The sequence below is a fragment of the Ixodes scapularis genome, unplaced genomic scaffold, assembly GCF_016920785.2.
Source record: "Ixodes scapularis isolate PalLabHiFi unplaced genomic scaffold, ASM1692078v2 PGA_scaffold8__174_contigs__length_109621045, whole genome shotgun sequence".
Classification (NCBI taxonomy): Eukaryota; Metazoa; Arthropoda; class Arachnida; order Ixodida; family Ixodidae; genus Ixodes; species Ixodes scapularis.
The window spans coordinates 107,008,790-107,036,267 of NW_024609883.1; the positions used below are offsets into that span (position 1 = coordinate 107,008,790).

At 48.2% G+C, this 27,478-nt stretch overlaps 1 protein-coding gene across 1 annotated transcript; it reads left to right on the forward strand.

Annotated features, from left to right (window-relative positions):
- Nucleotides 1-22,540: 22,540 nt before the first annotated feature.
- LOC8033907 (recombining binding protein suppressor of hairless) lies at nucleotides 22,541-26,924 on the forward strand. Its single transcript, XM_002406691.5, has one exon. The coding sequence runs from the start codon at nucleotides 23,202-23,204 to the stop codon at nucleotides 25,020-25,022; it is 1,821 nt and encodes a 606-aa protein (XP_002406735.1). The 5' UTR covers nucleotides 22,541-23,201; the 3' UTR covers nucleotides 25,023-26,924.
- The last annotated feature ends 554 nt before the right edge of the window (nucleotides 26,925-27,478 follow it).

Genomic DNA, 27,478 nt, shown 5'->3' on the forward strand with positions numbered 1-27,478 from the left:
ACTAAATCTTAATTAGTTCTTTTTTTTTCGCGCTTGAATATATGTTTACGCTTCTCATTGTTTCTTTTTCTATTGTGTGTTTTAATTGCACCAAGCAGAAGATACTCGTGATTGTTGTATTTTTTTTTTTTTGAGCGAAGAATACTATTTATTACTTTACAACTAATAAATAGTATTCTTCCATATTACATTACAAGAGCTGTTAAATTGATTTAACAGCTGTTGTCTTGTAGTGTCTATTCCTTTTTCGTCCTCGTTTTTTGTAGCTGTTACACCCACCATGTCGAACTTTTACTAACTCGCCCAGTTCAACACCTTGTTACTATTTATTAATATTATTATTATTATTATTATTATGTGCCGCTTGCATTTTCAACCCCATCGCGTTCCTATGATGAACGTTGGCGGCATGTCATCGATCGGCCTCAGAGATATAATGATTTCGGACAAAAAAATACCTGAAAGGATGAGGCCAAGGGCGACCAAGGTCATTTAACGCTTTCCAGCTAGTCCCAATACACCAATAAATGAATGGTGTGTCTAAAAACATGACTTTCACGCGCATAAAAAAAAAAAGAAAAAGAAAACGGGACAGATGGAACATAGATTTATCACGTGGCCGCTCGTTCTGGCTACGAGAACATAAAAACTGTGGTTTTTCTCTAATTTGTTTCTTGCACTACTAGTACATTGAGAGGTAAAAGTTTCCGACGAGTATTATCAACAAGGTAGAGCAACCAGTCTGAACTGTATCCAGCGAAAGTATTAAAATAATTTCATCGGACAGTAGAGCCTTAGGTTGTTTGGTCCCGGACTTCGATGGGCACCCTGGAGGGACAGGAAGGGAATTGCGGATGAGAAGGCCGGTGAAACTTGTCGAAGAAGAGTCGTTGCGAACCCCACGACCGAGAGCTAATTGAGTTAGAGCCGGGGTTGCACAAATACAACCGAAAAAGCTTTACTGATGCGTAACACACTGGCGTTGAGGTCACGTGACGTCAACTATCCGGCTAAATCTAGCGGAGAAATTGAATTTATTCGTAGGTGACGTGACACTATGTCATGTCATGTGACGTTATTTTCGTAGTTAAATTTAGTGGGGAAACTGAATTGGAGGAAGAACGAGAGGAGGCAATGGAGGAGTAGCAGACGAGGAGGGGAGAAGGGTGGCATACCCTCCTCTTCGTACCCTGACCTCCTCCTCCTCAAGAGCTGCACTCTACTTTTGCGTTACAGAGATTCGTAAACGTATTTCATTTCTTTACGGTTCATGAGGTGAAAACGAGTAGGTACACGTGACCTCGTGTCGAGCTCTAATGGTGTCGTCGGAAACCTCGGATCATGTTCCAGTGGTTTGAGGCACTACAGGGGCTCTCGGCGCGAGCGTAGATAACGTGGGAATCACCGCGAGGTGGCCTTCCGATTCCCGGAATGCGGGGAGGATACCACAGAACCTCCGCAAAGCTTGCGTTCGCGAGACATCTACATGTGTCTGTGTCTGGCGTGTCCTTCGTTTGGTCTCAAACTCATTTAAGTATGGGTTCAGATAGTGCAACCCCGAAAGGTCGAGCACCAACATAAAGGGAGGGGGGGGGAGCAGAGATATGATAGAAATGTGACCTCGTTCTTTCTTTTCTTTGTAATCCCGCAGTTTTCCGAGTGACATATTTAGATATGATTTGCTTTGTGCCCTGACCTAATGTGATAGAACTTAGTCTTGCCGTCCTGGAATTTTGTAATAGAAGAGAATAAGCATACTGTCGTTCCCGTTGCTCAATTAACTCGAACATTAATCGAATTCAATATGTCGAGAAATAAAAGTTTCTTCAAACGACAGTTCTTGCTTTCCTTGCGATCATTATACCAGCAGCCTGAGAAAATACCTGGCGCGCTTTCGCTCCACGTGCTCCGAGCTGGTGTGCGCTAACCCGTAGGTATACACTCTAAAAAATGCCCGTGCGTCTACTTTCCCCGCACGACACTCGGAGAGCCAATCAGCGCAACTTACGGAGGCAGCGCAGCGAATGGCGATGCCGAAACATATGTTTAGACCAAAAAAACGCAGTCTGAGTTGTGACATTAAGCAATGCAAAACGTCACGCTTGCATTGCTTAATGGGGAGTTTTCGTAGACCGCGCTGCCCCTTCCGCTAAGCGTTCCGCAACGAAGAAGTTGCTACTGCGCCTGCGCGCCGATAGCCTTGACTGTGGAGTTCCCGCTATCGTAGCGGGTTGCGGAGGGCCTTGCGGGACGGCGAAAACGATCTACGAAAACTCCCTAATGTCACAACTCAGTCTGCGTTTTTTGGTCTAAACATACGTTTCGGCATCGCCATTCACTGCGCTGCCTCCGTAAGTTGCGCTGATTGGCTCTCCGAGTGTCGTGCGGGGAAAGTAGACGCACGGGCATTCCTTAGAGTGTAACCTAAAGACCCTTCATAAAGGCAAGACAAACGCAAACATCTCAGGCGCTTTACGCTAACCCACTCGGCCGCCGATCCCCCTGAAGACGGAGCCGTCATCGGAAAACGTGATAATTAGCGTTTTTATTTTTATTCTTTTTTTTTTTTTTTGGGGGGGGGGGGGGATTGCATAGTGTACTCGTCAAAGAGTATGCCTGTAATGACCAAACAGCTGCGGTGAATATTTATACCTCCTTGCTATTCGTTACAGGAGGCCATCAAGCGTGGCAGGAAGCAGACCAATGGATTGTGTTTGCTCCACCACAACGCACTAGCTCGTCCTCCTCAGCAGTCGGCGACGCCCTGGAACCTACGGATTACGTGTCAGCACATCCATCGAGCCAGTACATCCATCGAGCCATTACATCCATCAATGGATGTAATGGCTCGGTGGATGTACGGGCTCGATGGATGTACTGACATGCGTATGGATGTAGCTGCTCGATGGATGTAGTTGCTCGTTGGATGTAGTTGCTCGCTGGATGAAGTGGCTCGGTGGATGTAATTGCTCGCCGTTCCTGTTATCATGCCTACATCCATCGTGCTAGTACATCCATAGAAGCCAAGATGGCCGCCGTGGGGCCGCAATTATATTTAAGCTGATTACTTTGTCTGCGGTATTCATATTCTCATTGGTTCGGAGCCTCAGCAAACAAGGGGTAAGCCACAGAACATTAGTGAATCACAACTGAACTCAACGGGGCATTCAAACTTTTTTTTTTCTTGCCGAAAAGCGAAATAAAAAGTAAGATTATGTCTACCGTCCTAATCCCCTATTAAAGTAGTTTACTGTAGAAGATTTAATTTTCACGATGACCTAATATTCGCGAGGACCCGAATTTCACGATTTGATCAAATTCGCACAAAATTGGTCACGCGAATAAGTCACCCCATGAATACGAATACATTGCGTATATCTCCCTTTCACGAAATGTTCTGCCCGCGAAATTTCCGAAACCGGCACTTCGCGAAATGTCGAGCCCGCGAAATTAAACTCGTTTCTATTGAGTTAATTATGAGAGTTAAAGAGCAGTAACTAATGTTTCATACATGTGGAAACAACAAACAAGGAAAATAACGCCTTGTCATTAGGATCGGCTCCCAACGGCGGAAGTGGTGGCGCATGCGCAAAGCGGGCATACGACGGCCACGTCGGGCCCAAACACTTTCGAGACGGGTTCGCGGAGTGTCTTCATATGGCATGACACCCATACTCCCTCTCGATAATTTGAAGTTCGAGCTCCGTTAAATCCGGTAAATTCATCAGGACTGGGGGAGACTCGTGCGGCTTCGGTGAGGCCGAGGGCCGCACAAGGTGCATGACGCACAATGGGTAATTTTACTTGCTTTTGTGCATTATTCATTTTTTTCGGCGTATAACTCCTGAAATAATGTGAACTATTGAAAAATATATGGCTCGTTTGCTGCTGCGTTCACTGAGGTCGGGCTCAGGGCAAGATGATAGGCATGCTAAGCGGATTCGCTCTTTGATCTTTTGCCTTGCAGGCACTTTATGGTGAAATTGCGTCACGCGAACCATGTTTACAAATGTACAGATAGCAGAAAAACCTTCTAGGCTTGAGTATGGAAAGCTCCGAACATATTCAGGATTGCCAAATTCGCTGGGTTAAGGCTACACCGCTCCCCACATCAGTATATCTTGTGTTGGCCCGTTATTATGATGATGCGTTTTGCCACCTCTCGTGACGATGCGACTACTTGCAACCAGGTACTACCGTGAGACAAGACCGATTTTTAAGCCTCTTGCGACGGCGGAGGACCGGATGCGCTGCCGCGGAGCAGGTCTTACGCCGTCATTTCTCTCTCGGTCGTACTCGGTTGCAAGTGTCTGAACAGCGCTTAAAAGAGTCGGTTCAGACATTTGCGTTTGACTGCGTTACGACTGGTTACAACCAATGGCGATCCTCACGACGAGCCAATGGGGAGTCGACGCAGTCAAAGCAAATGTCTCAACCATCTTTAAGAGAATTACACTGACCCTTTCGCGATTGCTGCTCGCACCGGCACAAGCGGTCGCAAAGAGTCGTTCATAAGCAAACGCAAATGTCTGAAGTAGCTTTCAAGAAAGAAAGAAACGAAATGTGTAGCGGAGAAAATTTGCGTAATTGATGCATGCATATGGCACGTTTTTGGATGAAGCTGCTTGATGGATATGATAACGCGATGGATGTAATGACACGCTTTGGATGAAGTTGCTCGATGGATGTGATGGCGCAGTGGATGTAATGGCACGATGGATCCAATGACACGTTGGATTTGGTTACACGCTGGATGAACTGGCCCAAAATGGATCTACTGGCACTATGGATGTACTGGCACTATGGATGTACTGGCACGATGGATGTAACGGCACGAGATTGGACGGATTTGCTCGATGGATGTAATGGCACGATGGATGTGCTGGCCCCAAGCCGAACCTACGTAGTGACTTCTGTCTTCTTCCTCTCGTGAAGAATTCCCACTGCGTGGCCAGCGTTTTTCGTGACGACGACGAGGTGATATGTCGAGGTGGGACACTTCCTCGAGAGCTAAAATGAGCACTTTTTCAACCAGACTCTCCGCCAGTTCATCGGTCGGTGGATGAAGTGTGTCGCTTTCTGTGATGCGTATGCGAAGTTGCATTAACCTAATCACTGACGCTCGTGATCGGAGCTATTGTTTCTTCATGGGACATTGGCCACTGAAGAATTAACATTGGCCAATCGCAATGCCTGTGCGTTTAGCGCTGTGGGACCTGTGTCGTTTGGTGTGGAATAACCCACCTAGGAGACAAGGCCTACGTATACCCCCCTCCCCTCCCCCCCGCCCCCCCCCCCCCCCCCCAAAAAAAAAAAAACGTCATCATGTATTATCACTCGCCTCAGTTATGTGTTTCGCGACCAATTTTGTTTTGTCTTGTTCAGAAGCTTGATTTTGCCAAAACTATATTTTGCAGCAGTTGTTTGGAACAAAATCAGTTCCACTGCTGTAGTGACGTTAGAACGGGTCCAAAAGAGATACGCGAGAACGTTTCACGCTTAACAAAAAATTTCTCACCTCTACTCTTACCATTATTTTTGGGGGGGAGGGGGGGACGGGGGGGGGGGGGGCCAAAGGGGGGGGGGTTGGCCGAGTTAAAATATAGACGAGAAAATGGGGACCTAATACGTATTATGACTCCGCAATTATCATATCTCACACCCAGAATACGTTCCTGCGAGACATTTTCGCTGCAATTGCAGATTTGCCATTAACCCCATGCATTGTTTGCCCCCCCCCCCCCCCCCCCCCACTTCCTATTTCGCATTAAAAAACCCTTTAATCATCTTGACACATCGTTTGTTGACATGTTCAGTGATTACCTCTTGTCATTCAAGGTGAGTATTCCACTCTCGTTATAGTGTGTTTTGGCAGCGTTGTGTTCTGAATATTTTGTTTTCGTGCACTCTACCGTAGGCCCATGGCTGTTCGTAAGCGCAATAAATAAATAAATCACTAGCAAATCCAAGCAGCGTAGCCCCGCTTGCGTCAACATCGTCTCCCGCGCGTCTTGCACCGTCTCATAACACGCTAGCACGCGGTAAAGCCAACACGGACGCGCCTGCCGCTTTGTCGAGCTGCTGCGTATTTGCCGCTTGGGCTGGTGGGAGTCCACCAATGATGACGTCACGCGCAAGCCTTGTCTTCTGGGGCGGGGGGGGGGGGGGGGGGGGGGGCGGAATGGGCCGGTCTGTACAGGAGGAAGGTTGACCTCTCGGCTCGGGCCGGCGTTTGCTCGCGGCCATTCGTACGAGACCCGCGAGAGATCCCGCGAGTTATCTGTGTTGTCCCTGTGTCCTCCGGAAGGATGCTCGGCGTAAACATGGACGGACCTCACGCCGCCGACGCTAGAGTGCCTAGATCAAACAGAGGGTTCAACTCGAACCACGGGCAGCGTTTGCAATTTCATGGCAGATGTCTTCTGGGGCGGTCTGGTCGCTAGTGCGCATGCGTTGCGTTGTCCGGTGGCGAGGAGGAAAGCTGGCAGAAAAGCGGAAAAGCTCGCAGACGCTTTCGTCCGCGCGAGCAGTTGGGCACACTCGGAAATCTAGGCACCCTGGCCGACGCGGCGCGTTGCTGCTGCTGCGGCGGCAGGAAAGGCCGCGTGGGAAAGCACCAGGTGGAACCGTTCGATTCCCACGCGGGGCTCGCTCCGCCGGTGTAGGCGCCGCCGGGGCTCCCGAGCGAGCGGCCGAAACAGGAGCCCGCCGCTATGCGTCCGGAAATGCTCTCCTCTGCTCTGCATACGAGGCACTCTCTGCGACCAAGAGGCCCCGTGTCCTTGACAGCCACTCGATCCACTGCGACGCACCTTTTTCACAAATCGACGATTCGGAAGGTGTTGCTTCGAAATCGAATATATCGTAGGGAATATCGCGTACAATATGAGCTGAAACGGTCCTCCGTGCTTTTTTGGTGTACCTGCCAAATTTCGAGAGACCCGTGGCCCGAGTTAAGAATGGAATGCGGGTCCCATACCTCGCACTATTTGGCAAATTGAGAGATAGTAAACATTGGTGTGTGTATGCTTATACAACCTTGAAGTGAGTCTGCCTCAACGGGCGACAAGTCTCCCAGCTGTAGATGAGAGATTTAGCCAGTGCAGTACGACTGCTAGCCTGGGGTCTTTAACGTGCGCCACGCAGTAGTGATACACGACCGCAGGCCGCTACGATGCTCATCCAGATCGAAACGGGCAGGGATGGGGATCGAACCCGGGATCCCTGGGTAGGGTAAACGAGAATGAGGTGGTGTGCCGTCCGCCGGCAGTGAGAGTGTTGCGATACGAAAGCACGCCGGTGGAGGCCCTGTGGGGCAAAACGCGGCTATCTGACGGCTGAAAGAAACCTGGCGGGCGGAGCAGGGATGCTTTATTCGGCGTGAAAATAATCGCATTCTTGGGTTTTTTTTTTTTTTTTGCCTGTTTATTTGTGATATGGAATAAGTTCCGTACTATCCTATCTCACACCTCCTTGGAAAAGCGACTTGCGCGAGCGGCAGAAGCATTATTAGCGATATTCGCGGCCAAAAGCGTCACTGCGGTCAGCTTTCCATGATTGGCCAAACCATGGGCATATGAGCACTGTCAGATTGTCAACTTTGACGGCGTTAGTTTCGGATTGCGATGGCTCCTAGCTTCTACTGTGCTTTTTAAACGCACCATGAAACTCGTCGTCGCACCCGATGGTAAGTAGCCAGAATAACAACTGGTGACGTCACGGCGAGGCAAATCCCAGTCGTGACGTCACGGAGGGAAACCATAAGAGGGCGCCACCGAAACATCTCGGCGCAAATGCCGTTTGTGAGCGTTCAGTTACTTTCATAGTCTCGCTTTTGTAACTTTTTTTTTTGTCTGGTAAAGAAAAAAAATTAACTATCTCAACTTACACACCAGCATTAATTAGGCGAAGTTTGAGTATGTTATGATATGCGATGCTATATTCTTCACTCTAGTGGCAACGCTCTTTTTTTTTTTTTTTCGACAGCTGTACATTTTGCGGACCTTTAATTACCTTGCCTTTGTTCTGATGTTAATACATCTTTTTCGTGTAGCATGGATTATTGAAAGCGAGGTTTTCTTTACTTGTGCATTATCAACCCAAGCTAATAGACGAGGAAATGTCTGAATGAATTTCATCTAGAAAACGTGCATCATATAATAATAAACACACCAAGACTGGCATGAGAATGGAGCAACTTCAAATGCTGTCTCTATTGAAGAGCAATCCCACTTGGAGAAATTTGTTTTCTCTGGCATATGTCACAATTGCCACACATTCTTCTTATGCTTCTTTTTCTTTCTCTACATCAGTTTTACTTTCTTTTTCCGTGGAATCAGACGATCTCATTCTGCGAACAGAGGGCGATCGAAAGCGTCGCTGTGGTCGGCTTTGCACGATTGGCCGAATGCTGACTATGACGTCAGCAAAGGACTTCTCATCGACAGCAATAAGAGGAATGTAACAACTTCAATCTTCACGGTGTTTGGCAGGATTAGTTTCAGATCGCAATGATTTCAAGCTTCCAGCATGCTCATGACAAACACCATCCAACTTCTTGTTCGCAGGGTAATGACGTCACGAGAGGACACCGTAGAAGGGCGCCTCCAAAACATCTCGACCCGCCGTAATTAAATTGGGGGTTGTGGGGATATTTAGACAGCGTGTAGTTGGTCAGCCATTAAAGTTGCGACGAGTCACACGCTGTAGATGAGCAATTTAGCCAGTGCAGTACAACCGCTAGCCTGGGGTCTTTAACGTGCACCACGCAGTAGTGATTACACGACCGCACGCCGGTATGATGCTCATCCAGATTGAAACGGGCAGGGGAGGGGCTCGAGCCCAGGATCCCTTGGTTCTGCAGCGCGAGCTTTCGCTCCACGCGCGTCGAGCTGGGTGTGCGCTTTAGCCCACTCGGCCACCGATCCCCCTCGACCCGCCGTTCGAAACAAGGACTGTTTCTCTTTGCACGGGCTGCATATGCTGCATGCACCCCGGGCACAAAACACCAGGGTATACGTCTTTTTCTTCGGCGTATTCGACATCGATGTGAGTCCTTTGTCTCTTGGGTACAGCTAGCTGCCACACAATACCGCTTCTCATATAACGCAGAACAAGAATAGACCCTTTCCGAAATTCAGTGCCATCTGGTGGTTCGTAAAGCAGTTTAGGGTTTGCCATATCAATGGCGGAGATGAACTTGTATTAGCACCGCCACTTTCGCAAGCCAACGGCACGCGAGGAATTGTTTAGTGCGAGTTCTTTCTCGATTACTTTCAGTTCGATGGTGACCCAGAGCCTGCATTCAGTACAAAGCTCTAACCCACTCAGATGCCTCGAAAAAATTCTATACACCAAAGGGCTTTAAAGCCAATTGTGTGCCGCCCACAGATTGACTAACTCTGAGTTATTAGAAATAAACGCTTACGTGGCTCTTCTGTTCCATTCCTACGTCGCGTCGTGCTGACCCCCCGAATATACAGGCCTCGCAAGATCCGCTTAGGAGCATCTTCAACGTCTTCCTTTATCAGTCACTAGAAGGCCGCCATTGGTATGGCACAGATGCCGTTCCACAGATGATGATAGTGATCAAAGTGGCCAGACTGAATTTCGGGAAGGGTCTATTGGTGACACCAACAGGCCCCAAGCCAGCTTAAGCACCGCCTGACCGGCCTCCTGGCCCCGCTGTGACTGGCAGCGCCACCCCAGGCCCCTGCGGCAGGATCGGGCCACACAAACACCCAGCTCCTATGGAAAGGCCGACGCGATCATCGCACCTCCCAGTTCCAGTACACCCTACCCTGCGTTCTGCAGCGCGAGCTTTCGCTCCACGTGCTCCGAGCTGGTGTGCGCTAGGTCACTCGGCCACCGATCCCTCCCACCCCATCTAGAAATGCTGGAAGATCCAAGGAGTGGACACGATTCCCGATCCGACGAGGGAGAGCTGGTACGCGGCGCTCCGCTGTGGTGACCATGGCAGTCCAGCTTGGCCGATACGGAGGGCCACAGCGCTAAGGACCGCGACTGGAACTTAGCCAAGTCTTCTCTCTCGACCAATATACGTTTCTTTCTCCGCCCCCACCCCCCATCCACCCCCTTTCGTGCAATAAAGATGTTTTGAATCGACTCGAACCTCTGAGTGATAGTAGAGCTTCTGGGGACCGCAGAAAAAGGCCGGGTGTTTCAGCTCAGATTGTCCGCGTGCGTGCATTGCGCGACGTGCGAACAAGCAATGGCCGGTTTCTCCTGTTTTACTCGGGATGGAGAATAAAAATCAATGTGATTTAAATCGTGATTTAAATCACAGCGGTTTTACTGTGATGATCTCAAATCACCCATTTCGCGCAGGAATAATTCCCCTTTTCATTCAATGTATTTTCTATCATCTGATGCTTTCAATGGGCACTTGTTTTATATTTACACGAAAGAATCGAGCGAACAACTCTTCTACGTAATCAGGGCGTCGAGCTTTTTTCCTTTTTCTACGTTCCATTTTGTTTTCCAGTTACGTCTTTCTGCGAGCAAATCAAAGCGAGAAAGGGAGAAACGAAAACAAATACGGCTTTTTCACTTTACGGTTTACATCAATAAAAAGTTACTTATTAAATTCACTTAAAAAGCTTATATGTGCAGATCCTTTCTTCCGTATTGTTTTCAGTGATCGAAAGTAATGATCAATCAATCTACATGTTTAAATATACATGTATATAGTGAGAAAGAAACACTTTTTTTAGCAGCAGTGGTTTATATCAAATAAATCAAATCTAAATCAGATAAATATATTTAGATCAAATAAATCTGATGTATTTTCTTTGTTTCATCATTACTATTATTTTTTCTTTTTCATTTGAGGCATGAATGCGAGTAGTAAATCTCGGTGCCCGCCTATGCGCTATCAAAATAAAATGAAAAAAAAAAAAACCGCCAACGTCCTGTTCGCATTAACAGTGCCACGCAGCGTACGTAAGCACGCGCTCAAGCAAACACGGCCACTTCCCTGAGCGGGACAGGTCCAAAAAAGAGCGTCTTGCAGGCTCACTCGCTTTCCGGAGACGCAAACATGAGCGTGCTGGGCTATGGAGATCGCACGCTGGTCTGTAGTTGAGAGTAGCAAAGGTGGAGAGGAAGCATTCGCATGTCGTCATCAGCATGTGCTGTGGGAAGAGCTACTGATTTATCGTCTCGCATGAACAACTGTGTTTACTGCGTGAAAGGAACCTGGTGAACGCTATAGCTGTTGGCTCGGACTCAAAAGCAAAGTCGAAAGCAGCTATGACCGTCAGTGAACACACCCTGTGGTACACAGTCACTGTGCTTTGTTCCACTTTATGATAGAGGGAAGCTGCACAAGCGCGAGCATGTGTCCCTGAATGCTGAATGAGAGAGTGCTCGGCGGGGAAGCTGAAATCCCGGAGCTCGCTGTTATACACCATCACGCTGTTTCCAAAAACAATCCCGCGTTGTGTGGGCCCACACCACGCGTGCGCAAAAACCAGGTTCGCGTCGGATGAAGCGTGTGAACATGCGGAATGGCGAAAGCAGCGACGCTGCAGGTGCCTGACTTCAGGACCATATCCCATCCCTGCTCATTGTCTCTTGCCCCCCCCCCCCCCCCCCCCCCCTCCCGTTTCTTCGATGACCGGAGCCGGGTTTTTGAAATAAAGTTTATCTTCGTGCCTGCAGCTGCCCGCGTTTACCACGCGAGCCCGCTCATGTTTATAAACACTAGAATCCGGTCCCGCCTTTTGTATACCCATCTCCTCGTAAAAGACAAACAAGAACAAAAACATTTTATTCTACTCGGCAAAACATAACAAACAGACGAATGCATTTCCTGTTCTGAACTTAAGCCCATGCAAAACCCAAACCATGCGGTGCGTTTTTTCTTATGTTAGCTTTGCGTTAGTGAGTGACGCATCGTCAAAGGTTTCTGGGTATCAATAAGTCGATCGACCTTTTTTTTTTAAAAAAAACCCATCGAGCAACTTTGGCAGCCGCCATTTCTCGGGCACGAAGCGTGGAGCAAAGTCCTTTAGCGAGCGCTGACGCAGCCATGGTGTCCAATGCCACGCTCAGAGTGCGTGCCCGCGAGAGATGGTGAACACAGATAACTGGCGCATTATATGGCAGCCATTCATAGCCAAGCATGGACTCTTTCCAGATATCTCAGGCACAAAGCGAGTAACATATCTTTATCCCTAACAAGACTGAACAGCGCAAAGTAGAAAAGATGTAAGCAGAAACGAGGAGTCAATAATTGTAACCATATGATTTTAGTAAATCAAGAGGATTGTATATAAGGGTGAGAAAAACGGAATGTACTATGTCATCTCCTTAGTTCCAAGACAGTTCGTCATACAGTTCTAGATTGTTCATATTGAATTGGTCGTTCCCCCCTTACGCGATACCAAATACCTCGTGAGAAGGAGCCTTTTGAAAAATAAAGTTATACCATCACCATCCCCTGTTTTCCGCAAATACCGATAAATACGAAAATGAATCTTCGACCCGTTTTTCATCGAAATTGGAAAAAACTAAAAACTCACATCCATGCATGTCCTGTTTTCTTCGAGCCTCGATAACATCAATATTTTTTTTTTTTTTTGTCCGACACAACAAACTGGCGCTGAAAAACACCAAATCTGCGGGCAAAATAATCCCCGAAAGGACCCTACTTGTGAGTGGCGACATTGTGAAAAATTAAACGAACCAGGTCATTATTAAAAAAGGGGTTGCTCGCGGTTATCGTCCTCTGAAACTTTGCAGCAATTTTGTATTATCCAAATGTCAAAACGTGAAGATGGTATAATAAAATAATAGTTTTTTTTCCCTTTTTTTGTCAGTAATGTAAGGGGGTTCACCGTACTTGGAATGTCTTTCATCATAGACAATTTATGAGCCTGAGATAGGTGTCTGAAGTTCAACCCCAAGCTTTTCTACAGCACGGCAAATTGAGAAATGGATTGTTTTCAAAGCGCAAGAGTTGAAGCACCGCTGCCGAGCCTTTAAAATATGTAAGAGGCGTACTTTGCTCCCAATATTAGTGAGAGTCGAAAATTATTCGGAGGAATTTAAATCCATTTGCTCACTCAGTGATAGAGATTGCCTCTGCTGATTCAAAATGATCATAGTTAATGTTTTTTTTTTTTTTTTTATGTGCAATCGTTTCTACTGTCCCTCAGACCCAGGGTGCAGAATTAAATCTTTATTATATCTTGATTTAAATGATGATTTAAATCAGACCGCTTTTATTGTGGTGATTTTGATCAAACCTTTTCTGCGAAAATACTCCCAAAAATACTTTTATTTACCGTTTGTTTATTACAGTTTGACTCTTTCTATTTCGTTTCTTTGTATTTAAATCGAGGAATCATCGAGCAATAAATATTTAGTGGAGGTTGAACACGAGCCAAAATTGAGGTCTTCTGAGTGAACCGGAGGAACGTTGAACGTTCTCCCACTCACTTCGTTCATTAGTTACAGAAAGCCCTATTACGAGTGAATAAGAACCCGAAAGGACATGCGCTAGAAAAGTAATGTCCTATTTTCAAGAAAATCAAAACGCGAAAAAAAAAGCAAATAAAGCTTTGTCACAAGCCTAAAAATATCAAGCTGTCCTTTTTTTTTTTCTACTATGGTGGCTTTTAATAAAAATTTGTTAACTAAATTGTACTTTAAATTTACAGTAAATATTTCTTTCGCATTGTTTTAAGTGATCGGATGGATTGATCAATCAATATCTTATGTTTAAAAATGCATCTAGTAATAAAGAGCCTCTGATACGCGAAAAACAATTTTTTGTTTTTCATGCTAGGCGTTAAAAAAAAAACAAAAAAAAAAACCACGCAACTCTAAACTGAAACAATTTTTTGGTGATGTCCTGAGACACGTGTCTCAGGACATCACCAAAAAATTGTTTCACTTTAGAGTTGCGTGTTTTTTTTTTATAAAAATAGAAATACGAAGCCCAATTCAAAGTGCCCGCCAGTGCCCTGTGACGTAACAATGTACCGCAAGATCTGCCCTTAAAAAATCATTATTTTACAGCTACAGTGTTTGAAATCAAATAAATCTGGTTTACCATGTCGCAACTTAACCCGAGACTGGAATATGAAATAGAAACTTAAATGTGGAAGGAACAGAAACAGCAAAGAGGAGACGCCTCAAAGGCAGCTAAAATATTTAATCAGTTGCACCTCCTTATATAAACACAGTCACTAAGTCACCATCAACACAACTTTCCCTTTGCTAGGACACAACACACCAAGACACAGTAAGGAACAACCAGAACAGGACAAATGGACGGCCCCTCAACTAACAAAAAAGATAACAGCCAGGACATACCTTCCCAACTCGGGCTGACTTTGTGTGTCTTGGTGTATTGTGTCCTAGCAAATGCCAAGTCGTTATGTGAGAACTGAAGGACTTCAGGTGAAAAGGTCGGCTCAAGGTCTTCCTTATAAATCTCCGCTAACCTATTAGCTTGCTTGATTAGTTCGTCGTCGCTTCGATTGTCCATAAGAAGCGTTAGAAAGCGAAACTTTCGGTAGATGGCCATGTACACAGCTTTCCTAGCATACAGTGCTGAGCTCAGACTGTCAAGATTTACGTAAAACGTATACCTCACTCGAACCTTTTGCTTCCGCGAGTCATGTCATCCCCCTCCACTGTTGTGAATCACGCTGAAGAGTCTCGAGTTCGTTTACATGGATAACACTGCTCTACGCTCAGTGCCTTAGCCCTCTCTTCGAAAGCTTCAAATTTAGACAGGAGGGAATTTACGAAGCCGTCAAGGGGGTTCAACAAGTCAAAAGCTGTGGAGACGTCTAATCATATCTCTGAAGTACGACACCGGTCTTGTCAAACCGCTCCAGAATATCGTTCCACGGTGTTACCATTAACGCGGTTTCAAGCTTAGACAACTTCTTGAGAAGAGATTGCGCTTCAATACGAGTATCGCAGGTCTCATTTTCGTCATTCATCATGCTACACAGACAATTCTGTATCCTGTTAAAACTGCCTACAGTGCAGGAGTCGTCATGCCTTGACCATCTAGTGACAGACAGGCTTTTCAGGACGGAGGGCTTTTGTCCTTGTTCAAGGCTGTTCATAAAGTATCTCCAGCACTTTGGCGAGGCAAAAAGAACACGTGCAGCTCCTGAGTAAGGCTGAAAAACTTCACTGCCTCTAAACAGCAATCAACGCTGCAAGCTCCAACTAGATTTATAGAGTGACCCGAGCAAAGTAACATAAACAACTAACATTATTTTTTTTTTTAATTTGGGTTTGGATATTTTTGTACATCCCCGACATGTTACTGGCATTGTCATAAGACTGACCCCACGCAGTTACGAATTGAAATGCCGTTCGCGTCAAGGGGAGAGAGTACTGTTGCAGCCAGGTACAGACCCGTGTGAGATTCAGTTGGAACAAAGACGATGAAACCTGCATGAACAATATCCATTAAACAATATCGCAGCACAACAGACAGCCAGTCAGCGTGGCGATGTCGGGAATATAATCAACATTCAAAGAGTAATATTTGGCACGTTGCACCTCCTCAACAATTCGCTTTCGTACGAACTGTTCCATCAAGTCATATAACTCATCACAAGCGAACTCCGAGAGATACGACGGGTGACCCCTACCCTTGTTGCCATGGGCGGCGCTGTGATCGCTCAAAAAGGGGTCACATTCTGCAATCGCTTCAAGTATGCCTAAGAAATTACCATTTCTACAGGTGATCCGAACACTTCTTCGCTGCCCCTCATTGGCAGTCGACGCTCAGCTGGAAGTTTAATGACCGCCACGACTCGCTTCAGTACTTCTTACAAGTAAGCGCTCTGGGTTACAAAGTGCGGAACTAACTCTTTGTCTATTCTGCCTAAGCGGTAGAGCGAGCTAGCCACGCAATGACGGCGTTCCGCGGTGGTCTGCGCTGTCATTATGAGCTCTTGCTTTTTCTTCCGCCCTTTTCCAGTCGCAAGACCACTGAGTCGAAAAAAGGACTGACATTGTTTGGAACCGCGAACAATTTTCACATGAAACAAAACACGGACCGTTTCGACTACAAGTACATGAGCCAGTGTCGGCTCAATACACCTCCCCATTAGCATGCCTTCATCACAAAAGTTGAGGAGATAGGTATCGTTTCTGGCTCGTGTACTGTTTCTCGTATAGGTAGGAAGATGTTCCGATCTATTTCGAAAGTATTGCGGTTCCTTCTCGATACACTGGGCTCGAAATCTGTCTGGTACACCGGAAGGCCACTTAGCTGGATCGCTTCCAACAATGATGGGTCCTGCCTTCAGGGTTTGTGGAGACAATTCTAGGTGCTCATCGGATTCGGTGGAAGGTGATGCAAGTGTTCCTGAGACACTCCCACTTCCGTGGTCAGCAACCGGCTCCGGTACAGTTGTGTGCAGGCCCGGGGAACACTGGTGAGCTCTCAGTTGGAGTGGCTCCTCCAGATAGTTCTCTGTGGGGATGGCGGGTTGCTGGGTGGTCCGTGGCAGACGCTGACACTCACCATTGAGTGGCAGGATAGAGTAGACGGGACAGAATCCTCGCTAGTTTCTTTGGCCTGATCGATGGGTTGTCCCCGGTAGTCAGTATCTAGGTTTTCTGGTGATCCAAATGGTAGAGTTTCATTTGGGGTTGTCTTGGGACAGCTGGTTAAAAATTGCGTCAACTTTAGCAGCTTTTTTCCCTTTCTTTCTTCAACTTCACTTTTCCCTTAGACGATCCACTTTGATACTTGTGACATGATTTTTACGAACTAGAAGCTGTCCCGTCGTAAAGGCAAGGCCTGGTCGTACAGCGGGTTTTCGAGACTCAGACCAAAGTTCTAATATAGGACTGCTGCAGGCGAATGAAGTCTGGTTGGATATATTTATTTATTTATTTATTTATTTACCCTCAAGGTTCGAAGACATTACAGAGGGAAGTGGGAAATACAAAGAAATAACAACAGGCAAAATAAGCACAGTCATATATCAAAAAAATAAAAAGTTAGAGCTCTTTAAAAATGCCTAGGTCATCAATGGTGGCAATATCATGAGGAAGGTAGTTCCATTCTACAGAAGTGCACGGGATGAATGAATAAAATATGCATTAGTGTTGCGTGGAGAGACGCCCACTTTGCTCGTATGATCTAAACGACGGGAAATATAATATGGAGGGGTTAGTAGATTGTGACGCATGGCCGGGTTATGATAAATTTTGTGAAAAAGGGACAGACGAGATTATTGTCTACGCAAAGCAAGAGTGGGTAATGATAACGACAGTTTCATGGAGGTTACACTAAAAGTATGGTAATAGTCGGAAAGTATGAAACGTGCGGATTTGTTCTGGACGGCCTCCAATGATTGAACAAGGCCATTCCATGCCGGGGTCCCAAATGGAGGATGCGTTTTCCAGCTTCGATCTAACAAGTGATTTATAAAGAAGAAGCTTGAGAGATGGACGGCACAGAACTAAAATTCCTTCTTAAAAAGCCTAGCATGCGGTTAGCATTGTTAATAGCATGTTCAATGAGAATATTTCATGAAGGATCAGATGTTATGTGGATGCCAAGGTATTTATAACAGTGCACAGGCTCCAGTGGAGCGCTATTAAGGTAGTAAGCAGGGCAAACGGCATTAGGACGGGACACACGCATTGACTTGCACTTGGTGACGTTTAGTTCCATTAGCCATGTGCGGCACCAGTTAGATATTGAGATTAGATCTGACTTCAATAAGGTTGTGTCACTGTCAGTGGAAATTTCCCGGTAAATAACGCAATCATCACCAAATAAACACACAGAGGATGAAATGATGGCTGGCAGATTGTTGATGTAAATAAGATAGAGTAATGGTCCTAAAACCGAACCTTGCGGAACACAAGAGTTAACAGGTGTTAAATGGGAATTAGAGCTATTAACAGTTACGAATCGTGAGCGATGAGACAGAAAATGTTGAATCCACTGAAGAGCGCTGAAGTCAATATTAAGTTTACTCATCTTAAAAAATCAATAATTGGTGACTGACCTTATCGAAAGCTTTCGAGAAATCGAGGAATACGCGGTCCGCCTGGGACCCGCGGTCAAGAATGGAATGCAGATTATGAGTGAAACATAGAAGTTGCGTTTCACAGGAAAATGTTTTACGAAAGCCATGTCGGTACAGACTGAAAAATGCATTAGAATCAAGAAAGTTGGCAAGGTAGATGACGCGTTCGAAAATTTTGCAAGGAACGCTTCTACGTTCACCCTATGGTTCAATCAAATGGGCCAATCAGAGGCAGAAACACAAAGCACACCAACTAAGAACGTCGTCGAATAGTTGTTTGTAGTGCAGTCTCCCTTTCCTTTATTTTTCCTTCGAGGTTCCCGAAAAAGGCTACCGTATATATGCAACTATTTTCCGGAGAGCTGGAGTTGTTAGGAAGGTTTCAAACGTCGTTGCTCCTTTGATTTCTTGTTTCTCGACGCTCAAACTAACTTTCAAACTCATTGTTACGGGGAAAGCTATTCCCATATTGCTAAAAGGTCCCTGCTTCGCTAAAATGTTCCATATGGCGACCGTGAGCACCTCGTGAAGTAAATCCATGTGGGCAACTTTCGGCGTAAACACGCGCACTCGGCCATAGTCCCATTGTTGTTCGCAGAAAACTGGCATGTCGAGGGGACCCCATACGAAGAAACAGTTTTCATCTTCTGTCTGGCTTCAATTAGAATAGGCATCAACGAGACCGCCAAAAAGACGACAGTTCTGTCCTCTTCGCCACGGAGCGTTGAAAGTCCCGTCCCGTTTACCCTAAAACAAAAAAACAAAAAAAAAACACGTGTTTGCAGGCATTACTCTCCGCTACTTCGTCCTCCCCTAGCCTGACAGTGCGGTGGGAACTACGTGCTCGTTGGACCAATCAAATGCTGAGCTTACGCCACGTGATCCCGCTCCCACTCATACCCACGCGCAGAGAGGGGAGCAGGTGGTGAAAGGGAGGCAAATGACTGGTACGCAGAGCGCGTATGCCCCACCGCACTGTCAGCTTAGAAGGGAACGGAGTATACACTACGCATGGATTGGTTCCGATGACTGCTAACATACGCTGCAGTCCATCTTAAGAAAAAAAGAGTACGGAGGGGGGGGGGGGGGGGGGGGGAGGGGAGGGTTGGAAGGGGGGCGAACTTCCGAGTGCACCCTCCCGCGACCCGGGAAAAGGAAGACGTACGAAGCCCACAAAAGAACATTGCAGTGTTTGATTGTCCAGCGCCGGGTACCACTTGTGGACAACCACCCAACGAGCGGGTCCTGACCTTCGCCGCATGTTTCAAGAACTGAAGGGGCGTATTCCAAGTACGCTATTAGCCAAACCGCGTGACTAAAGCACGTGTGCGTGTGTTTGTGAGCGCTTGCGTACAGGCGAGTTCGGAGGTGGGAGGAGCGGACTTGAAGAAGCTGTAGGGACAGAACGAGCGGGTTGGTATGGATAGTAAACTTGAGGAAGAAAACGAGAAAGGACGGACAAACACAAACTTCCAAAAGCTTCTTCGGGATATGCGGCGATCCAGGCATAACACCGACAACTCTGAGAATGAAACGCGAAAGATGTAACGAGAACCAGGCGCGTAGCCAGGGGGAGGGGGGGGGGGGGGGGTGTTCAGGTGTCAGAACACCCCCCGAAATTTTACTTTATTATATATATATATATATATATATTCTTTTTTATTGTGTGTGTGATTGCACCAGCACTTTGAAACACCCCCCGAAACTATTTTCTGGCTACGCCACTGACGACAACGGATCAAAGTGCGGCGGGCCCAACCGAGAAGGACTTTTAGAAAAATGGTCCTTTTGAGAAAGTACAAACGAGAAGGTCGAAACGAGAACGGGCCCAAATAGTAACCACCCCTACGGACCTGCCTGAGTAGGTCCGAGCGGGACAACAACTTTCTCTCTCTCTCTCTTATTATTATTTGTTAGGAGAAATAAAAATATTATTTTTTGTGAAAAAAAAAGAAAAGAAAAGCCTTTTTTTATTTTGCTCAAAGCCGTTTTTAAAAAGCAGCAAAGCACTCTGAAGCCAGCTACCCGTCAAAACAATTGGGTCTGCTTGTACCGCGACGGTTTTACTATGCCGAAGACGAAGAGGAATTAGAAATTACAGCGTGTCTTCGGTTTCACTTGCAGTGCCGTTACCTTTGCCATGCCTCTTTTCGCGAATGCTGCTGTAATATTTCTTAAAATATTTTAATGCGAAATATTTTCTATTTTAGTTCAATTTTGTTTTGCAATGTATATACATACGGTTTTTTTGTCATCTTTACAGATTTTTTTTCTTTTTTAGTGCCGTGAAAGTTACACTTATGCGGTTTGTGCAGGTGATCAGTTATACGGCCAGGGGCACATTAAGTGGGTGGTTAATTTTTACGATAAGTCGGTTAATTAATTTAAATTCTTTAATTAAATCTTTAATTAGTGAAACTATACATATGGTTACAATTGCAAAACTTAGAGAGCGTCTTCGAAAACCACTCAATCAACTCTTTTTAGAACGACTTTAAGCTCGTGGGAAACTAGGGGTGCATCAAAATTACCACTCGTGAAGCAGACGCAAAGCTGGCAGTGGCAAAGCGCGGATGATTAGATTATCATAGCGCTCCACCACAGCCAGCTTTGCACCTGCTTCACGAGTGGTAACTTTGGCACGCCCCCGAGTTTCCCCACGAGCTTCAAGTCGTTCTAAAAAGAGTGGATTCAGTGGTTTTCGAAGACGCTCAGTAAGCTTCTAATTGGAACCATGTGTCTATTTTCACTGGTTAAAAAGTTAATAAACGAATTTTATTGAATTACCCGACTTATCGCAAACATTATCCACTCACATAATGTCCCCCTGGCCGTACAACTGACCTGCACAAACCGCATAAGTGTAACTTTCACGGCTTATTTTAAAATAAATCTGTAAAGATGGAAAAGAAGATCCGAATTTATTTTATAATTCTTATTTTGTTTTATTTATTTAACGATTCACGGCACGGCATGACGTAGCTACCCCTCCCCCAGAGGCTTTGGGCTGCAGTGTCCGTAGCCCGCACCTTAATCCGGCCGTGTTCGTGGATCGTTCCGGTGACTCCGATAACTAGACTCCGCCGGCACCTTGGCAAGTGCATCACATCAGTAGAGAGTTTTAGTAGATCGTTCCCATGACTCCGATAACGATACCCGATACTCCGCCACCGCCTGCCTTGCGCATGCATAGTATCGTTATCGGGGCTATCGAGGGTATCGGAACGATCTACTAAAACTAGAGAGTTTTAGTAGATCGTTCCCATGACTCCGATAACGATATCCCGATACTCCGCCACCGCCTCCCTTGCGCATCCATAATATCGTTATCGGGGCTATCGGAGGTATCGGAACGATCTACTAAAACTCTCTACTCTCTAGTATCAGGTATCGTTATCGGAACCATCTCCAAAAGCTCTCTACTGACACTACTCCTCGCTAGTGTTCACAAAAGAGAGTTTTGGCAGATAGTTGCGATAACGATACAATGCATGCGCGAAAGCGCCGGCGGAGTATCGGGTACCGTTATCGGAACTATCTACTGAAACTCCCCAGAGGCTCGAGTCCGATGCACAGAGGGGTACGTCCTCCCCAGGGACAGAAGAGATGCGAGTGCATGGGGGGTGAGGTTCAGATGATACACATCATCTGGGCTCCGCGTCTCGCGTGCGACCCAGAGCGCATTTCCGGCCCAGGAAGGTTGGCCCGGAGTTCCTCGGGAGGGCACTGGTGGACGGTGCGTGTCTTCGAAGCGAAGAGCTGCCGGGGCAATCCGAGGACCGCGACGGCTGGGCCAAGGTCGCACGCCATTTGGCCGAGAGCATCGCCCTGGGGTGGGCCGAAAGACAAAAAGCGGGGCCACACCGGGGGCGCCGTATTCTCACAGAATGCGCTCCCGAAATGCGTTGGCCCACGTCTTCCCACACTGCGAAGAAACACCCGAACGGCAACAAACGATTCCCGAACTATTGTTTCCGAGGTAATTACGGCTCATTACAGTCTCTCACACCGGGCACCTTTCTTTGGGGGGGCCCCCGTGGAAGCTCCTCCTCTCAATTAGATCGTCGCGCTGTGTGTAAAACAGCCGAGAAGACAATGAGGGCCCTTCCCAATTTGCAAAGAAGGCGTCGTTTAGGAACGGGGGAAGGGGTCCCCGGTCCAAAAGGAAACAGCGTCTGTGGGAATCAACACCTCTGCGCTCCCAGCGTTCCGAGTGGCGGTGCCCGCACGGCACACGCACGTAGCTACCCTTCCGAGTCGCGAATGGGTCCTGGGAAAAAAAGGGGGGCCCGCCAGAGAGGGAAGCTCGAAAAAAAGAAAAAGAAACGCTTCCGAAAACGCGCCCCGCGCCGCCACGCACAGCGGCACAGCGCGGACGGAGTCTCCCACGAAGCCCCTCCTCCCCCGCTTGCCCTCCCCCAATCTCCTTAACTCCTCCTCTCCACTCGCGGAGAGAAAGAGAGGGAGGGTGCACGTTGGCTGTTGCCAATCGCGCCGCCAGCCCCCAGAGTCTTCGCGTCGTCTGCTCAAGGAGATCGGCTCACGACCAAACGTCCCAAAGACGTCAAGTTCGACCTATTAATCGGGGTTAGTACGATCAACAACGTAACAACTGTTCAGTGTAGACGTTACTGGCATCTAAACCTGCTTTTGGAGCTCCTACGTTTGAGACGCAGCGGCCAACGGCGATCCAGCAGCAAGAGCGAGGAGAGGCGGGAGGGGTGACGGGGTGATCGGCGATGGTCGGAAGAGCGGCGCCTGCCATTGTTTCCCACGATGTTTGCTGAGAATCGGCGGATTCCCACGGGTCTCGGTCGGCGGCTGCGGCGGACTCGTGAGCGGTCGTGCTTGTTGCTGCAGTGTTGTGCGTCCGCGTGCATGTCGTCAGTGGCGGTGCAGTTGCGGCCGACGTTCGGATGCTGAGGACTGACTCGAGCGAAGCCTTCCTGCCCGCTGCGGACCATGGCAGCTGCCTTCACGTAATCGGGGACCAGCCGTTGGCGCTTAACAGCAGGCGCCGAACGATGCCGCTTCCGCGATCTCGGACCCCGTCGGTGGCCCCGCCGTGCGACCGGTAGTGCCGCGACGGCGGCACAAGGACGCGATCAACGCGGGACGACGACGACGACCGTGTCCACGTCGAGCAGTGCCATGAGCGACGTGTACCTCCCCGACGACCAGTACGCGGGATACCACCCGGTGCAGAACAACTACTCGTCTCCGCACGACGACGGGACGTTCGCGGTGAGCGGTTCGGCCTACTCGGGCGACTACGGGCGCGACCTGCTGCTCGACCTCGGTCAGCAGGCGGCCGGCGCGCCCGTCGACATGAGCAGTCATCCGGCCCGCGCGCACCCGTACTTCAACAGCGGCGGCGTGCCGTTCAAGAACGGGCTGGCCGACGGCGAGCCGGGTGCCCTGCTCGGATCGGCGGCCAAGGGCGCCGGCGAGGGCCCCCCGCAGGGCTCCCCGCACCTCGGGGTCCAGGCCCCGCGGCTGCCGCCCAGCCCGCTGCCCAGCCCGCCGTCCGAGGAGCGGTACCGGCGCGGCGAGCCGCGGCTCACCCGTGACGCGATGGACCGCTACCTGCGCGACCGCGGCGACATGGTCCTGGTGATTCTACACGCCAAGGTGGCCCAGAAGTCGTACGGAAACGAGAAACGGTTCTTCTGCCCGCCGCCCTGCGTCTACCTGCTGGGCGATGGCTGGCAGCGGAAGCGGGACCAGCTTCTGCGCGACGGGGAGGCCGACCAGGCTGCCCAGCTGTGCGCCTTCATAGGCATCGGCAACTCGGACCAGGACATGCAGCAGCTCGACTTCGCAGGCAAGAGCTACTGCGCCGCCAAGACGCTCTTCATCAGCGACTCGGACAAGCGCAAGCACTTCATGCTTTCCGTCAAGCTCTTCTACGGCAACGGCGAGGACGTGGGCGTCTTCCAGAGCAAGCGCATCAAGGTCATCTCCAAGCCGTCGAAGAAGAAGCAGTCGCTCAAGAACGCCGACCTCTGCATCGCATCGGGCACCAGGGTGGCGCTGTTCAATCGGCTGCGCTCGCAGACAGTGAGCACCCGCTACCTGCACGTCGACGGCGGCAACTTCCACGCCAGCTCGAGCCAGTGGGGCGCCTTCACCATCCACCTGCTGGACGACAACGAGTCGGAGGCTGAGGAGTTCACTGTGCGTGACGGCTACATCCACTACGGCTCCACCGTCAAGCTTGTCTGCTCGGTGACCGGGATGGCGCTGCCGCGGCTTGTCATCCGCAAGGTGGACAAACAAAATGCATTCCTGGACGCCGACGACCCAGTGTCCCAGTTGCACAAGTGTGCCTTCTACATGAAGGACACTGAGCGCATGTACCTCTGCCTCTCCCAGGAAAAGATCATCCAGTTTCAGGCAACGCCGTGTCCCAAGGAGCCAAACCGAGAGATGATCAACGATGGTGCCTCCTGGACCATCATCAGCACAGACAAGGCGGAGTACACCTTCCATGAGGGAGCCGGACCCGTGCGCGTTCCAGTGACGCCAGTGCCCGTGGTGAACAGCCTGCACCTCAACGGCGGGGGGGACATTGCGATGCTGGAACTGACGGGCGAGAACTTTGCCCCCAATCTCCGCGTCTGGTTCGGCAACGTGGAGGCGGAGACAATGTACCGCTGCGCCGAGTGCCTCCTCTGCGTCGTGCCAGACATCTCTGCGTTCCGCGAGGGTTGGCAGTGGGTGCGGCAGCCGACGCAGGTGCCAGTGTCTCTCGTGCGCTCTGACGGTGTCATCTATGCCACAGGACTTACCTTCACGTACACGCCGGAGCCGGGTCCCAGGCAACCGGGACCGTACCCGGCGCTGGTGCACGACATCCTGAGGCCCGCCAACGCGCGTTCGCATCCTCCAGCACCAGAGGACCACGGAGCACCCACGGCAAACTTTGGACACCATATGCACTTTGGCTCTCACCACCAGAACATGTCCTGAGGGGGGCCTCTCGATAACTTATTATGCATCTCGGCCACATGTCTTCGACCGTTGTCCCGGTGTGACGGACGAATTTGTGCAATTCGAATGCCCTCCTGAGTGAGCTGCCACAGTGAGTGTGCTTTCCCTAGGGCAGTGTTCGTAAAAGGCCGTACGAAGGAAAGGTAGTTAGCAGCCGGAAGCACTAACACAGCTCCTCGCAATGAAGAAGGACCAAGCTTGCTTCCGGCCGACACGATTGGCAGCGTGGGTGTCGCTGCTGTCACGTCCTTGTGGGAGCGTTCTTCCATCTTGGAGACCTAAAGATTTTGGGGTTGTCTGTGGGAATGTGTCGGCACAGCCTTGCACCTAGCGCCCATCCACACTCTTGTGTTTGAAACTTGCAAAAACCCTGTTGTTTTTTATGCATTTAGAATATTATGCAAAAAGAAGAGAATCTAGAGGGAGCGGTCCACCAAGGAACTCTCGGATTTTCTACAGCTAGCCCAAAGATAACGGACGATATCGCTAAATGGAGGATATGGGGATGTCATAGCTTTGACACCGTGCTACGGAAGGGTCAAAAGGGAACAGGTCCACTCTGCATTCTGACGTCGTGTGTCAATCATTGTCTGTGGAAGCGGCGTGCTGGCAACCTCGGAATGGCAGTTAAGGTCACCAAAGAGGAATGTAAGCTACTTTTTTGTTTGTTCCTTTAAGTCGATGTTAATTTGGCACGCTTGCCTGGGCATATTGTTTGTTCTAATCCTCGATTGGAATTCCATCGTAATGGTACGGCCACTCCATCTCTTTTTGGTACAAGTTGCCATGTGGCGCTTCCTCTAGCCGTAACCTGAGTGTTGCCTTTTTCACCAAAACAGGGCCAACTCATTACATGCTTCATCTGTTTCATCATGCACTGTAGTTCTTAGTTGGCAGCATCTTTACAGCAGATGTGGCTTGTTAACGTGGCTAAGTTCTCCCAACACGTTTTTAAATTCAAGCCGGTAATGTGTCTTGCATATCCAATGTGTGCAAGAAGAAACGTTTTAGCTTTTAACTTTAGGGGTCAGTTTCAGCTCTTTTGAGTTGCTCTGGGCTACCTTTCTTATCATTACAGAACTTTTGTTTTACTAAATCCCAAGGAATTGAATTTTGCATGCATGTAAGGAAAGTGTGTAAGCTTTAGTGATGTGACAAGGCTATTTTTGCCGTTTTTTTAAAATCTATCGCTACATTGTGCGGTCTCTACATTTGGTCAAATGACTGGCCATAATAATAATAATAGATTGTACCAGACGTAAATTGAGTGGCTGTGATAAGACCTACACATGACATTTCCAATGGGGTGCACTGAACGGCTCTCATTGGGTGATGGGAACTACAAAACAGGCCATGGCTAGTACAAAGCATTGAAGCTTGCTTCACTGCCTCGTATCAGATTCTGAGTAAACGGCCCTGTGTTTGTACAAATTCAGCCCCATTCGGTGCATTCCAGCTTCCTCTTCTTGTGCACTACTTTCATTCTCTGGAGGCAGTTAGAGCCTACTTTTATTTTTTTTTAGCACTCATCTTTTGGTGGTACCCTGCCCAAATGGTGTCATATAGAATCTTTGGATTTAATTATTTTTAGGAAACCCAACACATTTGTTTTGTGAGTGATATTGTAAATCATGTTTCTCTATAGTCTTTTATGCTGCAATACATTCTTTAATGTTACTTTTATTCAGCACTGAAATGTGAACTATTGAATTGTGCTACACCTTCATGGCATTTCCTTGTGTGCAGAGTATATTTAGAAACACCTATCAGAGCTCATACTTTTTTTCTCGGTTTGTGTGAATAACGGGAGGAAAAGAAGAATGGACAATGCCTATGCATTCCAGACATTAATTGCATTAAAATTACCTTCTCCCACAGAAATGCAGGTTGTGTTCTCGCAATTATTGGCCAGAATTTTGGAGCACAGATGTCCTACTCTAAGGATGAGTACCCTAGGTGTGGACTCGGTTCCGAATCTGCACGCGGTATGAATGTAGTCAGAACTGGTAAGGAGAACCTAACACGTCACCTCTTGGTGTTTATTCAGCTTCTAAAGATACTGGCTAGGCTGCACATGGGTGCCACTAACGCCACCCAATTAAACAGGTACAGCTGTATAGGGAGTATTCACTGGCGGCCATAGCTGTGTGCGCGAATGCTGAGAGCGTGCTGACGGCGAGCTTCCACAGTTCTTTTGCAACATGCATTCTGCACCATCAAGAGTGCCGGTCTTAGCAGCCTATTGATGTGAGCTCGTTCTGAGCACGCGCTCTAAACATCACCCACAAATATGGCGTCCAGTGAATACTCCCTATAGATCCATCCATCCTCAAGCTCGAGCGTACTGGCGATGGTGCTTTTATCGTCTGATTAACATGCACGGAAAGTGTATTGAGCTGCACAATTGATGGGAAACTCTCTTAGCAGTTGCATAT